At 43.8% G+C, this 18,571-nt stretch overlaps 2 protein-coding genes across 2 annotated transcripts; one reads left to right on the top strand and one right to left on the bottom strand.

Annotated features, from left to right (window-relative positions):
* Window positions 1-3,664: 3,664 nt before the first annotated feature.
* On the bottom strand, window positions 3,665-13,032 carry rassf9 (Ras association domain family member 9). Its single transcript, XM_029523765.1, has 2 exons — window positions 12,881-13,032; window positions 3,665-6,055 (listed from the first exon to the last, which is right to left on the bottom strand). Exons 1-2 carry the CDS (start codon window positions 12,925-12,927, stop codon window positions 4,792-4,794), a joined length of 1,311 nt encoding a protein of 436 aa, XP_029379625.1. The 5' UTR covers window positions 12,928-13,032; the 3' UTR covers window positions 3,665-4,791.
* Window positions 13,033-14,638: 1,606 nt separating this feature from the next.
* nts (neurotensin) lies at window positions 14,639-18,293 on the top strand. Its single transcript, XM_029523772.1, has 4 exons — window positions 14,639-14,699; window positions 15,408-15,472; window positions 17,354-17,554; window positions 18,031-18,293. Exons 1-4 carry the CDS (start codon window positions 14,639-14,641, stop codon window positions 18,172-18,174), a joined length of 471 nt encoding a protein of 156 aa, XP_029379632.1. The 3' UTR covers window positions 18,175-18,293.
* The last annotated feature ends 278 nt before the right edge of the window (window positions 18,294-18,571 follow it).

Genomic DNA, 18,571 nt, shown 5'->3' with positions numbered 1-18,571 from the left:
ACGCGTTAGAGCTCTGCGTCGCGCTCCAGCTGTGACGTTGGAGCTGACGAACTCTGATGCCTTTCTGTCAGAACCAGCATGACCTTTCTCAGCTTATTCAATGCCGTCGTTCCCAACAGCTGCCTATCAGCCATCATCAGTTTTCCTTCCTCTCCATCAGGACAAACTGTTCATTCCCCTAATTGTTCCGACTGAAACAAAAAAATCGTCCATCTCCGGCTCAGTGTCTGTCCAGGCTTTGTTTTGTTTTGAGCAGATGGAGATGCTCCATCGCCGTCTCTGCTGCCTGACTGTCCGTCTGGCTCGGTGGCGACGAGCGTCTCAGCCTTGGTGTAATGAAAGGCCACGTGTCAGAGGAGCGCGAAGCATCAGAGAACACCTGTAAGAAAAGCAAACAGCCCCGTCCAGGCCAGAGGAAAATTAACATCCCCGCCAAAATAAAACATGTTTACAGGAGCCGGCAGGGTGGAGGGTCTTAGGGGGATGAAAGAGACATAAACCTTTCATTTTGATGCTGAATTTGCCTCTAAAGGATGAACACAATTTATTATGGATTGCAATGTGAGCAGACACGCCTCCCCAGATCGTCGTGCTAAAATTTCCCACTGTCTACGACACAAAACCAAACAGCGACACACTTTCTCGTGTGGAGTTTAGAGCTCCCTGAGCTTTTTTTTTTTTTTTTTTAACTTCATCAGATGAGTCATGCTCTTGGATGGGAGTGGACTCCAAATGTGCTTTTGATTGAAGATATTAAGCCCAAGGCCCTTGAACTACTTTGACAAGTCGCAGCTCGTGGAACTCGAACCTGGATGTTGCTGCGTATGGCCGACGGGGCGGCTGCAGGGCCGCTGCGTGACCATCGACGAAATCAGAAAAAAGTATAACAATGTTTATGTTCTGTTTCATCTCAACTCTTGCTTTAAACGGTTTTTTTGGTGTGTTTTTTATCACCTTTCTGTCAGAGAGCGAGTGGAAAGATTCATCTAGCTGCTCAGACTGACTTGACTGTCGGGCGTGTTGTGGGAACGCCACCAATCAGAGATGCTATGCGGCCTTTTGGCACCAGGCGATGTACGTTTCTCCAGGAAAAACACATCAAGGTAAAGCGAAAAGCGTTTGCAGGCATCTTGAGAATCATCTCACTGCACAACCAGCTGCTGATAAATGCAGCGCAGCAACTGCTTTAACGTGCTAATGTGGAGATTGCACCGCACGCCTGGGCACGAGAGTTCGCTCACAGCTTTCATCGCACAGTGGTCGGTGGTTTTCCAACAATACTTCACCTTTAGTGTCACATAAAGGTGTTTCATTCCCAAAGAAGCCTCAGTTAGGAGTGACTGATTAAAACCAAGGAGGTTTCGGTTTGGGTCAGAGTGCGTGAAGCAACAGCGCTTTTTTACACTAATCAAAGCTTGCAAATTGCTTTTTCACTTTTACTTTGAAATGCGATGGCTGGATTTTTACATTTTTGTTGAAAAATGTAATCTTTGGTGGTAAAAGTGCTTCTTTTCTTTTTCTTTTTTTGCACTTGAAAGTGGCGTCATGCCTGTTGAGGGCGGTTAATCTGCTCACTTGCCCTCCCAGAAGGCTTTTGATGATAACCATCTCCATAAACAGAGGCATTAAATGACAGATTGGTAGCTCTGATTATAGTTAATTATATCTTTAAACTAACTGATTCCCTCAGTTTGTTCTAAGACACAACACTCAGGAGGTGAGACTAAATATTTTCCTGACACTGCTGATGAATGTCCCCGCCTGTAGTCCTGCCGATGTGAGATCCTTTTCTACTCTGCTGTCCCTCAACGGGGGTGAGAGCTACGAAACGAGATCAAACAACAGCAGTCTTTATGCACAGCATCCTTCATATCACCTCTTTTTGAGTCTAATCTCGCTGCTTCCTCCAAATTATCGGCAAAGTGATAAAACTTTGGGCACAGAATAGGTTGAAAATAACCCCAGAGGGGCCGTTGCCTTTTTACTATGTTGTCTTTTAAAAGGTCTTTCATATCAAATCTAAACTAGAGCCGAACGACATGCGAGGAAAATCATCAAGCCGTTAGTTTGATAGTGTCGTATTGTTGTTGTTTCTTCGTGTAATTGTGCATTTCCTGGGGAAAAAAAAAAAAGATTTGTTGTTTTGTGGAGATCTGAGCAAAACATACAAACGCCAGCACATCGGTAGAAAATAGCTTGTTTTTTAAAAGACACGTTCTTTTCTTTTTAACCAAAAACAAACCCCTCAGCTCCCGGGACATTGAATTGGACGTGGCACTCGGCAGTGTTCTAATTTTGATAACGAGTTGTTGTTGCTTTAGTGTAAATCAAACCAGAGCTGGACCCGCAGCTGATAACAAATAATGGTTTCCTCCAACTGCCCAGTTGTTACAACTGGGAGGGCTAAGCAGAGACGGGCCTGCAGTCGGCCCTAATTATCATTTTGGTCCACATAATTACTGTTGTTGGCAAACACGCTTGCTGGGAACTGGTTAAGTCTTTGAATTGCTGATCTGTGGCAGAGAGAGAGGAGGTAAACATCAGCTGGGTCTGCAGTCTCCCTCAAACAAGGAAGTGAAGTCGCAACGCAGCAGAGAAACACACCAATACTTTCTTCTTCTTCTTTTTAATTATAAGATTACTTCGTAAATGCTATATATTACTTCAGGGGAGAAGAATGTGTGTGTTTGGGCTTTTTTTTTTTTTTTTTTCCTGAGTTGTCATTCAAAGGTCCAGACTGTTTCAGCCACTCTAACTCTGAAGTGGAGAGTTTCATTGTTCTGCCTTGAGTTTCTCAGGCTCTTATTTTGCCTAGACTTGGAAATTTACACCGCGTGCTTTGTTAAACTTCATTCACCTCTGCTGCCTGAGTTTTTTTTTTTTTTTTTTTTTTTTTTACTGTTTCCTTAATGAAGAATATTGTTGATTTTTGTGACACTTTCAATTTCAAGTTTCTTTCCATGAAACTGTTTCTTTAGCTATAAATAATATTTCAAAGTTTCCATCAGGTTTGTATTCATGTTTGGGGAGAAGCAGAGGAAAACAATAATAAGGAGATGAGGTGATTTCTGCTCCCGTCTTCAAAGAGAAGGGAGCTCAAAACTTTTTCTCATGACAGAAGCTATTAATCATATATATATCTGTGAAAACTCCAACTGACTCGTATAAATTTGCATTAAAATGTGAATTTCTCCGGCTTGATACCTGCCTGCTAGAAGAATCACAATAAAGTTCTGTTTCAGCCACAAGTGTGAGGCGCCAGTGTAAAGTTGTTCACATTGTAAGATCTCCGGCTTTTCGTGCTTCGTGGAGTTACTTTGGTAGCTGAAGCCGTGAAGGAGGGAGGGGGGTTGAGCAATTAGTGTGTGAAATGGATATCCTCGTCTTTTCCAAGCAGCCAGAGCCGCTCTGCCCCGAGTACAAAGTGTTGGTCTGTCAGCAGAACCTTGACAAGAGGAGGGGAGTGCTCGCTGTTGTTTTTGTGCCTTCCTGGCGACCATCTTGTCTGATTATACGGTGCGGAGAGTGGAAGGGGGCTCTGAGGTGGCTGTGTCATCGCTCTCCGCTGACTCAAGAGGTTCAAGGCATGAGGAAAAAAATCCAGCTCTCTGCATTTAAAGGAACTGAATGAGTTTCAGCATTTAAGAAAACATTTTTTGGGACATTTACAGTTTTAGTGTTTATTATGAAAGATGAAATGTACACTGGTGTGTTCCTAAACATGTCTAATCTATAATCCAGATATTTCTTACTTTGATTACGATTGTCTGATCAGTTTGATATTAGAGGGACATTAAGGCCTGAGAAGAAGAAACAAACAGTCATCTGTAAAGTACAATTTCATGATAAATAAATATTTTTAAGTTGCTTTATCATATTGACTTATAGAGTTTGTGCAGATACAGCGGCGTATTTACAGCGTCATCTAAAAAGGAAAGCCGTGATACATTTAACACATTCTACTTCCAAACCAGTCAACTATTTGTTTTAATATAAAACAATTTTTATAGATGAAGAAGTACAGCTTCATAAATAGCTTGAGAACTTTAAGAGGGGCCGCAAATATACATTCACCACGTTCTAACACAAAAAGCCTGCGACAGAAACACAACAAAAAAATGCCTTTAATCAGCTCAGACTGGCGCTCTCCAGGCCAAACGTGTCTCAATGTACAATTAACGTGAGTGATCTTTTGTTGTGGTCGAACCACATGATTGGTCCGTACATTCCTCCAGTTATTATCTGTTATTACTTCTCAGCCTCAGGTCTGAGCATCTTTTTCTTTCCGAAAAAATTTTTGAACGTCGTTTAACGCTTGCTGCTGCTGCGGTTGTTGTTGTTTATTCTCCCTAGCTATCTTAAATTGGGACTAATTCTCTAATTAACAAGTGATGGATAAAAAAGAAGAAGTGAATTTTTCAAAAGATGTGTCAAAATGTTAACATAACAAGAGAACGTTTGTGGATTAGTAATTATTGAAATAAACCTTCAGAGTCTTATGTCTGCGTTCGACTGAGGAAATAAACTGCTGCTTTCTGAGCACTTTTTAGTTGTTTCCTGCAAAATCCTCAAATTGCTTTGTTTGCTGGAGGCTTACAGGCTGATGTTTAAAACTTAAAGAAGTTCATATTAAATATCAAAAAATCTTTTGAGAAGCTCGAGATAAAATATTTTTTTGGCTCCAGTTTATTTAGGTTCTTGGTTCCTAAAAGATCAGCAGGGATTTGTCTTTCAGACAATCAGATAATAAGACCTAAGAGCCTCAAACCGGAGCTGGTCAGCTGGGCCTGTTCAAACGTCTGTATCCAGTGGGGGAGGGAAGTCCAGACATGGTGACAGCGAGTCCTGGCTGTGTGTGGAGCTAATCCCGGTGTCTGAGTCTGTGTCTGTAATGTCTAGAGGGGACAGGCTGTGTTTGAGTTTCACGGCCTGCGAGACGCTGCACTGAGTGTCGCTCTTCATGGGGAGCGGGCCGGACTTCTCCGCCGAGCCGTCCCCGACCTGCAGCGAGCTCAGCTGGGCGGCCAGCTGCCAGCACTCCTGGTCCTTGGAGAGCAGCGTGCTGTCGAAGTGCTGGAGCTGCTTGTCTATCTCGGCAGCTTGGCTGTGCAGGGACACGCCGGCGAAGAGGCTGTGCTGCAGTTCCTCCTGCAGCCTCTTGAGTTCGGCGGCGTAGAACGATTCGTCCGTCTCGGAGGCGATCCAGTAGGCGGCCGCAGCTCCTTCCTGTTCGCTGTCCCCGTCCTGCGCTATCGGGAAGCCGGCCTTCCCCAGCTCAGCGTCGATGTCCCGGGACAGCTGCAGGATGAGCTCCTGGTGTCTCTGAACCTGCAGCTCAAGCTGTTCGATGCTGTCGTCGGTATATAGATACTCCTGGAGCTGCTCCTCGCTGTGCGCCTCCAAAGTCTGACCACAAGCCTGAGCCGGAGGACTCTCCGACTCGGCCTCCCTCTGCCCTTCCTCTTCGAAGCGCTCGATCTCCAAATCCAGCTCCCTCATGCGTTGAATCTGCTCCCGGATGGTGTAGTCCTGGTTGAGAATGAGCTGCACCATCCGCTCGATCTCCTCGGCGCCCGGGGAGCTTTTGGTCTCATTGTGAAGCTTCTCCAGCTTCCTGAAGGCCTTCTTCACCATGCGCTTCTGCTTTTCCACGGGCAGAGCCTGGGAGTAGTGTGCACGACTGTGCTCCCACCGCTTCGGCTTGGCACCCTTGGACTTTGTGGCCTTCTTGGCAGGCTGAGGAACAAAATCGCTGGTTTTGAGGAGAATGAACTGGATGAAGGGTCTCTGGTCACCCCAGGCGTACCAGAGCCTCAGGATTCTGGTGAGAGGAGGCAGGGCTCTCTCAAAACCTTTCCAACGCTCTACAAGACAGAAGTCTTTGGGTTCTCCATGCAGGAGCCGCTTGCTCTCCGGGATGGACCTGTGGTCCTCCAGTAGGGCCTGAATCATATCGGCACAAGTTGTGTGCTTCGTTACTCCGCAGACGACCTTCTCCTCGTTGCAGACGGTGACTTGAATCTCCTTTCCGATAACAGGCTCGGCATCTTTTGTCCTAAGAAAGAAGCAGAGAAAAAAACTTTCAACAAATTGTGGCTTTGAAATTAATAAAAAAAAAAAAAAGAAGAAATTGGATAAAACAAAGTTTTGTGCAGCCAGTTCCCAGATGATGAAACCTACTGCTGCACTTTACTCATCCACTACTGGATGGATGGTTAATGCTCATAACTGCGTCTTCTTCGTCTCCTACTAAGATGGCCGCCCGCAGAGAGGAAACAGGAAATGAGTGAACACGGAGGAGGAATAATGTGCAATAAGTGTCGCCCGTCAAATTTAAACAAGGAAAACTGGGATCAGACAGTCAGAGCCGCCAAATGAAGTTTTGTAGTGGACTGTTGTTGATCCTGACTGAACAACTTTACTTATGTTCAGATACAGTTCTGCGGCTGCCTTCTCCCACTCGTGCCTCTGAAGCCCTGCCATTATTCCCCCATGGATTTTTTCTTAAATGGACCCCACCTTGATGGCTTTCCTTTAGGTCAGTGAGCAGAAAACTATATTTGCTCATTTGGCGCTCCCTGACTTGATTCAATTAGACGTCTTACTCATCAGAGATGATCACCTAATGGTCCGCTTCTGAGCTATTTAACCCCAAAGCCCTCATTACCTTTTCATCTGGACCGTAAAACTTGTTCAAAAATTGACCGATATTAATTTTTTTTTTTTTGCTTAATGGGCCGCCGGTAATATCCCGGCATCAGATGATGGGCACCGGCAATGCAGACATCCAAAACACAAACGAGTAATCAGATGAGCAGATAGCACTGCCAGACATTCCAATTTGATTTCCAGATGAAGAATGATCTATCATGTTATTTATATAAAAGATAACATATTAGGGATGTGTCTTAATCCGTGCAATTAATTAGGTTAACTCTGATTTATTGTAGCTCACTGCCAAGTATCAAAGCTAAAGTTGAAGCTTGCCCTGGTGGCAAAAAAACAAGCAAAAAAACAAAAACATAAAAGGAGAGACATAATAGTCCTGCAATTACAGACATTTCAATCTCAAAGAAACCAGAGAAAGATTATCCATGTCATTTCTCCAAGAGATGAAAAGCAGAGCTCCTCCCAGAACGCTGAGCGTTGAGCTGACTCTTTAGTGGGCGAAAGGAATGTCTGTGGTTTTGCTTAATTAAAATGTTAAATCAGAATAATTCTTTGATCAAAAGTTGCTGGTTTCACATAGAGAGCTCAGCATGAGACGCAGAAACTAAAAGGTTAAAGCTTTTTGTTTTGTTGTTTTTTTTTTTTTCAGTTTGAGCCTCCTGCGTTAAAGGATTAACACGCCAGGGCGGATTTTACAGCATATTTACCTGAAAGTGAAACAAACTCAGAGATTGAAATCAACCTCTCTAGGTGTTCATCTGTGCCATCTAAAGTTAGATGTTGTTCCAGCAGCGGCTGCAGATCTGATCTGAGAAATACATCTTGTTTCTGCCCGGCCTTTTTATCTGCAGAGATAAACTTGGTTGGCTGCGGCTCACATTAATCACTGAACATCGTGAGGGAGATTGGGCTAAAAAAAAAAAAAAAAACAAAACCAAACAAAACACACACACACACACACACACACACAATAGCGATACAATCTACCTGCACACCGACACAAAAGAATGAGATATTGAGTATTATTCAAATGGCTGAAATTACTTATCTCAATTTATTTTATTTTATTTTTTACAGGCCGATACGACTTTGAAAACACACAAGTGGATGATTGTGTGAATAAGGTGTCAGGAATGTGATATGTTCTCAACAATGCGAGAGGCTGGTTAATGGTTATAGAGACCCTTGGAAACGAGCTGGGCGAAGCAAATACCAGAGCTGCGCTAAGGCCAAACAAATCCAGCACGCCTCCGGCATTCAGAGACGACAACCATGACGACTTTGACCTCAAAATCCCCAGCTAGAGGAAACCCCGCTCTCGGGAGGGAAAACAGCGGAGGACACACCTGCACAGCATAACGCAACCTAATGCAACCGCTCTGCAACACATGTTTGTGTAGCTCACTTTATAATCAATAGTTCTTAAAAGGATGTGAGACAACACACAAAGGAGAATCTCAGGGGGTTGTTGTGCAAAATCACATGTAGGTCTTTAAAACTCGTGCAGAAAGTGTTTACTGCTTTTTGATTTTCTGCTGCTTCAGACGGATATACTTGACTTTGTATTCCAATACATTTTAATTTTATTAACAGCTGTACTCATTGTGCTTAGTCAGTTATTCCACGCCACCCCACTGCTGCACTGCACTGCATGGATGGAAAAAATAAAAAATAAAAAATAAAAAATAAAACCCAGGACATTACAACCATGCTAAATATTACGAAACTAACGGAGCACAAACACAAAGCATGTGACGGCCACAGCTATACATGCAGGTGAATAAACAATGCTCTCCGGACAATCGGGTATTTCAGAGGCCCCTCAGCTGTGCAGGAAGGCAGGGAAACACCTGTATTTGTCCTCTGAAATCGCCAACGCTCAGGCGACATCCTGCCTCCACCGGTTCGACGGACAGAGGGAAAGGGGAAAAATGGATTCTCTGCCGGTCACTCTGCTCCGTTCTCTTCTCCGCTCTGGTGACAAATGTGTGACTGTGGGCGCGAGGCCTCCAGCTGCTTTGGAGGCAGATGTGTTGATAACTGAATTAACCTTAAATGTGAAGAAGATGAATTCATACGTCACTGTCACAGTCAATAGAAGCGTTGGCCAGCAGGCTAACTGTACTCCCAACTATTGCCTAGTTTAAATATTGCGATCAAAGATCCACCGACAGCCGGCTGGCTCATCTACCAAAGAAAAGAACAATTAGCCGTCTCTTTAAATTTAAATCCACAGTAGAAGAATCAATGTAGATGGCCAGCAGGCGATAAGCAACCCAGGCAGCGTCTGTCAACCATCAGGAGTAACCCTGGAGGAAAATTAAATCAGATCAGACTTAAAAAACTGAAACGAAGGCGAACAACGCAGTTTTGCAGTGAAACTGTAAAAACGACGTGTTGAGCTTCTGACCTCACTTTCTGTCCGTGTGGAACGCCGGGCTTTATTTTTCTGACTTTGTTGCCCGATTGTTTACTTTTTCCTCCACTTCCTGTTTCTGCGTGCTTGTGTTCATCACACACACACATTCCTGATCATTTTGGATTTTTTCGGACGGTGTAGGCCGGGCTAAAAATGGCAGCAGGAGCAGGCGCTGAGAAGCAACAACAAAAACAACCTTCATCATGATATCGTCTCAGCCTCATTACCTCTCTAATGGACTGATGATTAATATAATGGGCCCATAAAACAGAAAACCAAAAACAAACAAAACAAAACATGGAGATGAGTTTTGACTTCCCAAGAGGTGTTTTTGACTTTAAGTTACTGAAGATCAAGTTCTTTCGGGCCACCTCTCAGGCTCTGAGGGGAATCCATTGTTTTTCGAGGACAAACATTTCAGTGAGAACGGCAGCCAAACCACAAACCGCCCCCGCCCCTTCCCTGCCAGGACAGACGCACAAAAAACAGCACACACCATTGCGTTGATTACATCGCATCTAATACATTCATAAGGGCTGTCACTTTGGGTGCCACTTGATATTCATAGTTTGGGATTAAGCTGCGCTGCCTGATGCAGCGAATGAGGGTGCCCTCACAGGTCACGACGAGTAAACGACAGAAGCCGACGCTGATATTGTGGTCAACTCAAATCTTGATTGGAAATGTGCCAACGGAATCGAGACATATGATGATTTGCGTGCTCTTACAGGAATCTTAGGATGAAAAGTTCTTGTCAGAGCGACGATGGATGATGCACAGTCAATAACACATTATCATTTCATGCCCGAGTGAACCCAGGAAACCTGAGCAGACCTGCTTGACCTCAGCCTGAACTTAAGAGCTGCCATTCCGAGGAGACATCAGACATGAGGGAGGAAAACCACATTCAAATTATACGAATTTCCGTACAAGTTTCTGCGTTGGGCTGTTACGTTCCAGCTCCGGCGCGGCGGTGGTGTGACTCTCTTCCATTTTAATACTCATAATAACAACCCTGCAGATATTTACAATCCCCTCCCGTGTCATAAATTGGCAGGCTACGAGTTACCACAGAGGACCGCATGCTGGTTGGTTTGAGCAAGTCATAACAAACGACAGGATTATTTTTCCCCGTTTTCTCAGTTCGGCAGAGATGTGATACGGCGATGCAGATATCTCAAACAGGAACAAAGCTTATCAACAAAATATTTCTGCTAGCCGCCGCTCTCGACAGGTTCTGATTTTCTCACCGAGGAATGAAAACTTTGATTATATCTGGATTAGCACTGAGATGCAAAGCTGTAACTTCAGTCTGATAACTTGTTTTAACAGCAAATTATTACCGACCGGCTCTCTAAAATCTTATCTCCCCTTCACCTACAAATATTTTGTTTTCATTACCCCGTCTCTGCGGTCGCCTCAGTATATTGGAAGTAATGGAAATGGTTAAAGCTTTTCAGCTAATTGCTAACATCAGCATGCTCACAACACTGATTCCACTGTTTCTGTTTTAGCTTGCTGAAACTTTGGCAAATGTGGGCGGGCACCATCATTCATTTTTCACTTTTATGGTGCAGATGGGGAGTTCAGGAGAGTTCAGGAGTCGATAAAGTTTTGGAAATCGCTCCAGAGAGACGTGGACGGCTGGCAAATTTCACATGAATTCGTTCAAAAGCTCTCGAGACACAAATATTCTCCGACAGGCGTCGCGATATAATCCATAGATGTGTCCGCCATATTACCGGCACTGCCATTCAAAGATTTTAAAATCTCTTTCTGAAAAATGATGACTGTCATTCTGGATTATCCACTTTCTGCTGCGGTCCTCACAGAACCTAATACGAGCAGCTTAACTAACATTTTAAATGTCTTGACTTGACTTAAAGTGGAGATATACTGATTGTAGAGCGTATTTTCTCTGTCCGGTTTGTGTAACGGAGGACAGATACACAGGAGGCGCTTCCTCTGCCTCTTATCTGAGGGAGGATGAGGGATCGGTGAGGAAATAACATCACTTTTCTATCTGTATACGCTGATCTGTGGTGATGACTCCTCTGATAGGCATCTCTGAGCAGAGACACAACACGCCTCTTCCCTTCTCCTCCCTTCCTCTGTCAAACCCCCCCCACCCCCATCTCTGAGCCTGGCCTATGAATCACTGAATAAACTAAGTGGAAACAAATCACTTATCCTTTCAATACAGTTCCTTTTTTCTTCTTCTTCTTAAGATCAGCCTCGATCCGCTAATTTGTGTCATCCAAACACTTTTCGGCGGGCTAATTGGTCCTGAGCACAAAAGCGTCTGTCGTGGTCCAAATGTGGCTCAGAGCGAGATGAAGGGGAAGAGACCACTGCCTCCGCATTGCTCGGGTCACGTATGTCACTGACTGGCAACCGTTTAATTTCAAACCTTTTCAGACCTGAACGTTTCGTTTTCACTCCGGGGTGCCACTTAGATGCTGTGACTGTTTGACTGCATCCAAAAGAACTGTAGTCATCATCATCATCATCATCATCATCATCATCATCATCATCGCCGTCGTCGTGAATAACTTAAGCTGTTTGAACCAACTGGAGCTCCACGTCACTTTAGTTGCTGAGCAAACACCCAGCTCCTCGTCTGAGCGTCTGTAATAAACCGAGTCTCTGAAATCAAGTGTTTGACATATCTGCAGATCTAAACACTTCAGGTAATTATAGGAGCCACAATAGTAATTACTACGGTACAGAAAGAAGAAGGTATCCACTGAAGGCAGCTTCAGTCAGACTGTTTGAAGTTATGAAAGATAATTCATCTCTGCTCTGTGTGGTGTGAAAATACATCCATTATTCTCCTGGTGCCACAGCCAAGGCTGTTTTCCTTTTAAAGGTAATTTAGTAGAAATTATTGCCTGTTCGGTTTCTGAAATTAATCCAAACTCTTTCCCCCTCTGAGTTTGGTGGTAAATGAGAAGCTTTAAGCAAGTCAGGCTAATATAAATGCGTCTTTACCAACAATTAAGACCTTCCTGATCCCGGTCTTGGCAGCATGAATTCTTCCAGTGCCCTGCGAGGGAATTGGATCGTGACCCAGATAACTCTAAAACACAAACTCTGTTTACCAACTCTGCCTGACAGAAAAGTCTGCAGTCCTGCACCGATAACAGAGAATCACTTGTGCCTTTGCAAACCTATTTTTTTTTTACTTTTCAAAGCTGAGGTTTAACCCCGGGGGGGGGGAGAATCAAAAGGCCTGGTTAGTCACTTAAGGAAATTGCTGAGGCACATTATACAAGCGTTGATGACAGGATCTCTCTGCAGTTCTTTGACTCCGGCGTCCCAGATGAAACGAGTATTAAATATAACATCTATGTCGTAATTACAGAGCAGGGGGAGGTCAAAGCTCCTGTAAGCTGATGTGTGATGCTGTATACTTTGACAGGAATGAGAGACTCACTATCAAAGGGTTGTATTTTCCTCCAACTTTCCATCATAAATGGGAAATGCCGATACGAGGAGAGAAAAATAAGTCATACAACTCAAAGTGTCCAAACAGAACTCCGTCCTGATGCAAACACAAACACACACACATGTAAAATCCCCAAAGAAGGTTTCTAAATGCTTCAATTATAACAGTTTCATGTTGCACAAACTGCTGTTTTATTATTATTATTATTATTATTATTATTATTATTGGTCCAGAAGATAGAACTGTATTTTTACCCACTCTGGCTTTTGTGCAGCTCAGTTACAAATCCGACACACACAGACACACAAACACACACTAACAAACGCACAACCTCATCAAGTTACCTGTTTTTCAGTCGAGCTTTCAGGAAGTTTTTTCCAAACGGAGCCATGACTGAGGAGCGAGACGAGACGGAGCACGATCCCCCAGAAAGAGTCAGCGTCCCCGCATGCCAGCAGTCGGTCGGTCGGTCGGACAGGCAGGAGAGATTCTGGAGGAAAAGTTCAGACTGTCCCGAATGCAACTTGTGTCGGAGAGATGGGAGGCGTTTCCTGCACTGCACTGAGCTTTCCTGGTGAAACTCTGCCCCCCTGCAACCTGCAGAGGGAGAGGTAAAGGCAAAGGTATCCCAAAAATAATCACAATAATAAAAATAAAAACTAACTGAGTGGAAAGCTGATAAAAGATCCTGAACTCCCTCATAAGTTTAAACATTTACCTTTTAAAAAAAACCCCACATATTACATCATATTATTGCCTAAATGGCACTTTGTTGGCTGCAGTTGAGTCTTAAAACGGAGGATGTCATGAAAAACCATCAGTTTGGGTCGTTTTGGATAAAAACTTCTGCCAAATGAGTTAATCTAAAATTTAATGCCATAATGTGCTGCAGGAGGAGACTTCACCTCTTTGGTTGGAGCTTTAACTCCAGCCTGACTGCTTCTCTTCTCCAAAATCAATCCTGAGCACTTGGATGTTTACTGTAATTTAAAAGAAGATCATTCTCTGCGGGGACCAGTTAGTGTTAATACGGACAAATAATGTCTGGCCCGATCAACGTGTAGTTTCCCAGATGTGCAAATATCCTCTGTAATATAGAGTACAATGCATCCAGATTGATTTTGTGTGTACATTTTTTTTAATTAATTAGTTAGTCTGTTTTTCTGTTTTAATTAAACAAAAAGTGCTAAAGAGCAAATAAGCAAAAGGTGTGTGACTCCAAGAAGCCCCCAAAAAGCAGATTTTAGTGATTGAAATGAATGAATTATAATATATATATATATATAAGATTTGCTGTAGACTGTAAAATATGACCAACATTTCCAGAAAAAGCTATCAGTTACTCAAATGAAAACACATTTTCAAAGACAGAGTTCATCACAGACGTCATCTGTGATTGATGTGATGCTGTTTTGTTTTTTTTTAATTAAGATATTTGCATAAAAGAACTGGCTGCTCTTTGTTTTTGTTTGTAAGTTTGTAAGGTTTGTAAGTCACACCTGTTGATCTGAAAAGAGCTTCAATTTTCCAGAGAAAAAGGAACCTTCAACGCGCACCCTCCCACTCTCCCCCCACCGCTCCTGCATCCCGTCCCCGGGAGACGAGAGCAGAGCCAAACCTCAGCCTGTGTGCATTCACGAGGGGAAATAACCAAATCTCCAAAAACCCAGACGCCAAAGTGACGTCTGAGGACTCAGAGAGAGAGAGAAGGGAAAGAGGAAGCGGGGAATGGATGGATGGATGGATTGGTAGATTGATGGATGCAGTTAATGGGTGGGAGGGGGACAGCGGTGGTGGTGTGAGATCCTCTGACATCACATTGGCTCTTATAAACTGAGGGAATGGAGCCTTCACTGCACTTCACATCCAACCTGAGAACCTGCGAGGAGGGGGAGGCGTTGTTTGGAGCTGGGAGACGAAGAGAAGAAGGAAGGAGAAGCAGAGGAGGAGGAGCAGCACCATCACCGCCTGGGTGGACTAGATTCAACTTGTGGACTAAGGTCTTCCTCTGGTGAATCATCACCTCCATCGTGGGATCCTGTCGTTGTTTTCCTCCTTTAGCTTCATTATTTTACCCTCTTTTTATTCGCCTTCTCGTCGAGATGCAGGCACAGTTGGCGTGTATGCTTCTCCTCTGTTTCACGTGTTGTGGACTTTGCACAGGTAGGAACCGGGACGCCCTTCAGCAGGTTCTGCATGTCTGTGTAGTTTTATCAGCGTAAATAAAAAGACACGAGTCAAGGGAAGGATGGAAGTCACTTCATGTCACTCACTATAACAGGTAACAACAGGTGCAACATTGTGGAGTTCATATTCCAGATTAATTCCTGTGTTACCTCTTCACACTTAAAAATCTAAATCTTTAGGTTAAAAGGTCAAAGTGAAGTTCTTTAATTGGAAAAAATTTACATATATTTTTATTTTCTACTCGTGACTTATTGAGCCAACATTCCTCCTTCTTTAGACTCGTCTTCATCCATCCTAACGATGACTCTGTTTTATAATCTATCTGAACCCATGTTCGTATAAAAGATCCTCTAAATAAGTCATGAAAGAAGAAAAAGAACATTTATTGGCTTTTCAGTTGAGGTCAGGTTAAGTCAGTCAAACTTCTGAGGGGCTTATTTGGAGACACATGAATTAATCACCTGTTGAACCAAAAGTCTCCTTCCATCTTAATTCCAACTTCATGATGACAGTAGCAGAAGCCAGTTGATGGATCAGAAAAAAAGAAGAAGCAAAAAACAAATGATGAGCTGAAGCTGATTTTTAGATTTCCAGATGGAAGTGCGAGGAGTCAGGATGGACTTGACTCCACATTAGATGGATTTGTCTGAAGGTTGTAATTCTGTTTCACCTCCCTACTCGCAGACGTCGACCTGGAACAGCAGCGAGCGCTGGAAGAGGAGCTGCTCAGCAGTGTCTTTGCCTCTAAGGTAAAGGTTATCCCTTTTTCCTGTCTTTTTTTTATTACTGTTAGTCTTTTTTCCATCAGAGTGTCCAAAAAGCCTCAACCCACCCAGCCAGTTAGTGACCCACCACATCAAAAACTCTCTCTCCTGAAGTCCAGTCACCTTTTTTTTGGCTTTGCTCCTGCTGAGTGTGACATAAATCACTTATCATGAGAGATTCCTCTGTTTCACTCGAGGCCCTTATCTTGTTTTTGGACCCACTTTCCTTTCACTGTAACCGAGAAAACAAATGCAATCAACACACTCCGGTCGCCCCAGTCGAGGGCAGGTCCTCGGAGATGAAAGGAAAATAACAGCCGAGGCGGAGAGAAGTTATTCAGTTGTAACTTTTTCAAATATATATATTTCTTCTTATATCAAATCTATACGGAGCCGTGCGCTGAAGGCCAGGCAAAGCTGAGGGATGGCCGAGCCTAATAGGATTCAGATGGACCTGACAGCATCATAGCGGCGCGCCTTCCTCCTCTCTGTGTCTGATAAATAACCATGGCGCCTCCACCCGCAGATGTGTGATTCATTGCTGCCGATGCGCTGAGGTTGCTCGGGGGTGATGATTGTAATAAAAACTTGCTGGGTGACTGATGGAGCACTCCACACGCTGTAAAGCGCAGCACTGTACGAGACACTCTCGGCTTTATCTTAAAAATATGTTGTGTGACAACTAATTTCTCTGACCTGCTTGTCCACTGATCACATTTCCCCTCTGGCTGTTATTTTATATTGAACATGATTATATTGTTCTGCAGAGAGGGCTGTTCTGTATCGACCCCTGCGCTCTCTGTCTTTAGTTGATTGCGATGTTGGAATGCAGATTGAGCTTTTTCAGCTCACTGTTAAGACATGAGTAAAATGTGGAAGGGGCGTTGCAAAACGCATAATAAAGCAGAAAAATCCAATCCTGACTGAGACAGAGCCGATGTGAGAATGTCAAAACCCCTGAATTACTGTTTACATCACTCCTCAGTGTTATTGATTAAGTGATATTAAGGGAGACGATCCTGATGAAGGCACAAAAAAAAAAACAAAAAAACACAGTTACATCCAAACCTGCCCCTCCCCCAGCTCATTTAAAGCTAAATGAAAATAACTGAACTCTTCGATGTGTGACTTGAGTTCTAAATGTCAGCAGCTGCATCCGTCTCCCCTGGAAAAGAATCCAGAGACGATGCTGCTGCTGTCTTTTACATCAACAGCCGAACCCACCGAGTCTCGGAGGGATTGCACATTGTGGCCCCTCAGGGTTGGGGCCCTTCTATGACCTAAACCACTCACACTACATCATATCAAATCCACCTGCAGGTAGATGATGTTTACATGTGACATAAATAACTGGTGTTTGAGCACCAGGGGCAGGTTGCAGCAGCGCTTTCAGAGCAAAGTGCAAAAGCCTCCAACGGAGCATCCACAACGCCTCCTCCTCCAAAAATTTGGTGCCTGTGAATATGAACCTGAAAAAGAAATGAACTACACCAAAGTAGATAATAACCCTGACCCTAACTACGAAAGGACAAATGTTGTGGAGAAAGTATCTGATGATGCTGAGCTGTAATACCAGCATCTTTCCAGCTTCCTGTATTATTTCTACCCCCATCAAACTCAAACAGGAACATGATAATGAGTCATGGATTAGGCTCATCATCTTATTCTTATTCAGGAGAAACACAAAAAACCTGAAAAAAAAAAAACAACAACAAAACAATCAGTTTTCTTTCTGCAAACAACAGTGATGTGTTTTGGTTTTTTTTTTTTGCTTCACAGCTGTAGATGAAACTTAAATTAAATCACCTCCTGAATCCAGTCTCCAACCTTGGCCCACCCCTTTTTCTCTCGTCCCCTCTCCTGCAGATGAAACAGAATAAGCAGGTCGCCCCCTACTGGCGTGCGTCTCTGGCCAACCTGTGCAGGATGGTGAGCGGCCTGTGGCAGGAGACGTGGAGCGGCGAGGAGCAGGAGCCCGGCGAGCTGAGGGAGGGGGCCCTGCAGCTGCTGCAGGAGCTGTACAGCCTGCAACACATCTGCCGAGCGCTGCACAGCCAAGAGGAGAGGGTGAGGCGATGCTCTGAAGAACTTTATCACTTCCTCCACAGTATTCACATTTATATGTTATAACTTTTTAAGGCTGAACAGCAGAATGTTGTATTGTAGGTCAAAGAGCTCATTTGATCAGATGCCGGTTGAGAAAATTCTCTAAAAGTCTTTTTTAATGAAGTCAAACATGGATATTGGCGGACCTTTTAAAAAATTAAGACACAAGTTCAATAACCCTAAAAGCAGTTTAGAAATGAGCTGGTAAAGCTATAAAGAGCGTGTGGAGATGAATTTAAAGCCACATAAACACCCCTCCATTATTTTCCTTTCATCCTTAGCACCTCTTCTTTCTTTTTCTCTCTCTCTTTTTAACACATTAACACAGCGACTGCAGAGCCGGTTTAATCACCTCAGCAGCAACAAAACATGTGTTTGTCTGCTGCCTCCTCCCTCGTTGTGCGACTCTCACCTGCCTCTCTCTCTGACCCCAACAGCTAATTCAAGACTCCCTAGACTATTTAGACGAGAACGGCGACACCCCTCTCAAGCGGAAATCACCCTACATCCTGAAGAGGCAAGCGACACAGAGCACCAAGTCTCGGAGGCCATACATCTTAAAACGGAGTATGATTTACTGACGACCACCACCGGAGGCCTGAGACGACGTTTAAGGGACCAGACCATCCACTCTGTGTGAAGACGCGTTCTTTCTCGTAGCTGCTGATGTTCTTTTTCTTTTCCCCACTGTTGTTTTCATCCAGTCCGACCCTCCGATTGTATCTCCGGCGTTGAGCCCTGCCTGTATTTTCTGCTCCTCTCAAATTTAGGTCTTGGAAATAAAATCCTGAGCATCAAAGCAAATTGTGTATCTTTGAGAGACTATATTTATTTACTCTATATTTCTTCACTCACTGTTTCAGGATGTGATTAAAGGATTCATGATACAAAATCAGAGTGACGTGACTATCTTTTTCTCTTTTTTTTGACTTCTTCCCTTGATGCAGAGCAACCATCGAGGTTACTGAAGTCACATCC

Source organism: Echeneis naucrates, chromosome 16 (genome assembly GCF_900963305.1).
Source record: "Echeneis naucrates chromosome 16, fEcheNa1.1, whole genome shotgun sequence".
In the NCBI taxonomy this organism is placed as follows: domain Eukaryota; kingdom Metazoa; phylum Chordata; class Actinopteri; order Carangiformes; family Echeneidae; genus Echeneis; species Echeneis naucrates.
This window is presented reverse-complemented; position numbering and strand designations above follow the sequence as displayed.

What these genes read in the sequence shown, in the direction of transcription:
- rassf9 (XM_029523765.1), bottom strand. Translation starts at nt 12,927, where the DNA reads ATGGCTCCGTTTGGAAAAAACTTCCTGAAAGCTCGACTGAAAAACAG. An exon ending in AAAGCTCGACTGAAAAACAG is followed by an intron (nt 6,056 to 12,880) that starts GTAACTTGATGA and finishes CTTCTTTCTTAG; the next exon opens with GACAAAAGATGCCGAGCCTG.
- nts (XM_029523772.1), top strand. Translation starts at nt 14,639, where the DNA reads ATGCAGGCACAGTTGGCGTGTATGCTTCTCCTCTGTTTCACGTGTTGT. An exon ending in GCAGTGTCTTTGCCTCTAAG is followed by an intron (nt 15,473 to 17,353) that starts GTAAAGGTTATC and finishes CCTCTCCTGCAG; the next exon opens with ATGAAACAGAATAAGCAGGT. An exon ending in TGCACAGCCAAGAGGAGAGG is followed by an intron (nt 17,555 to 18,030) that starts GTGAGGCGATGC and finishes TGACCCCAACAG; the next exon opens with CTAATTCAAGACTCCCTAGA.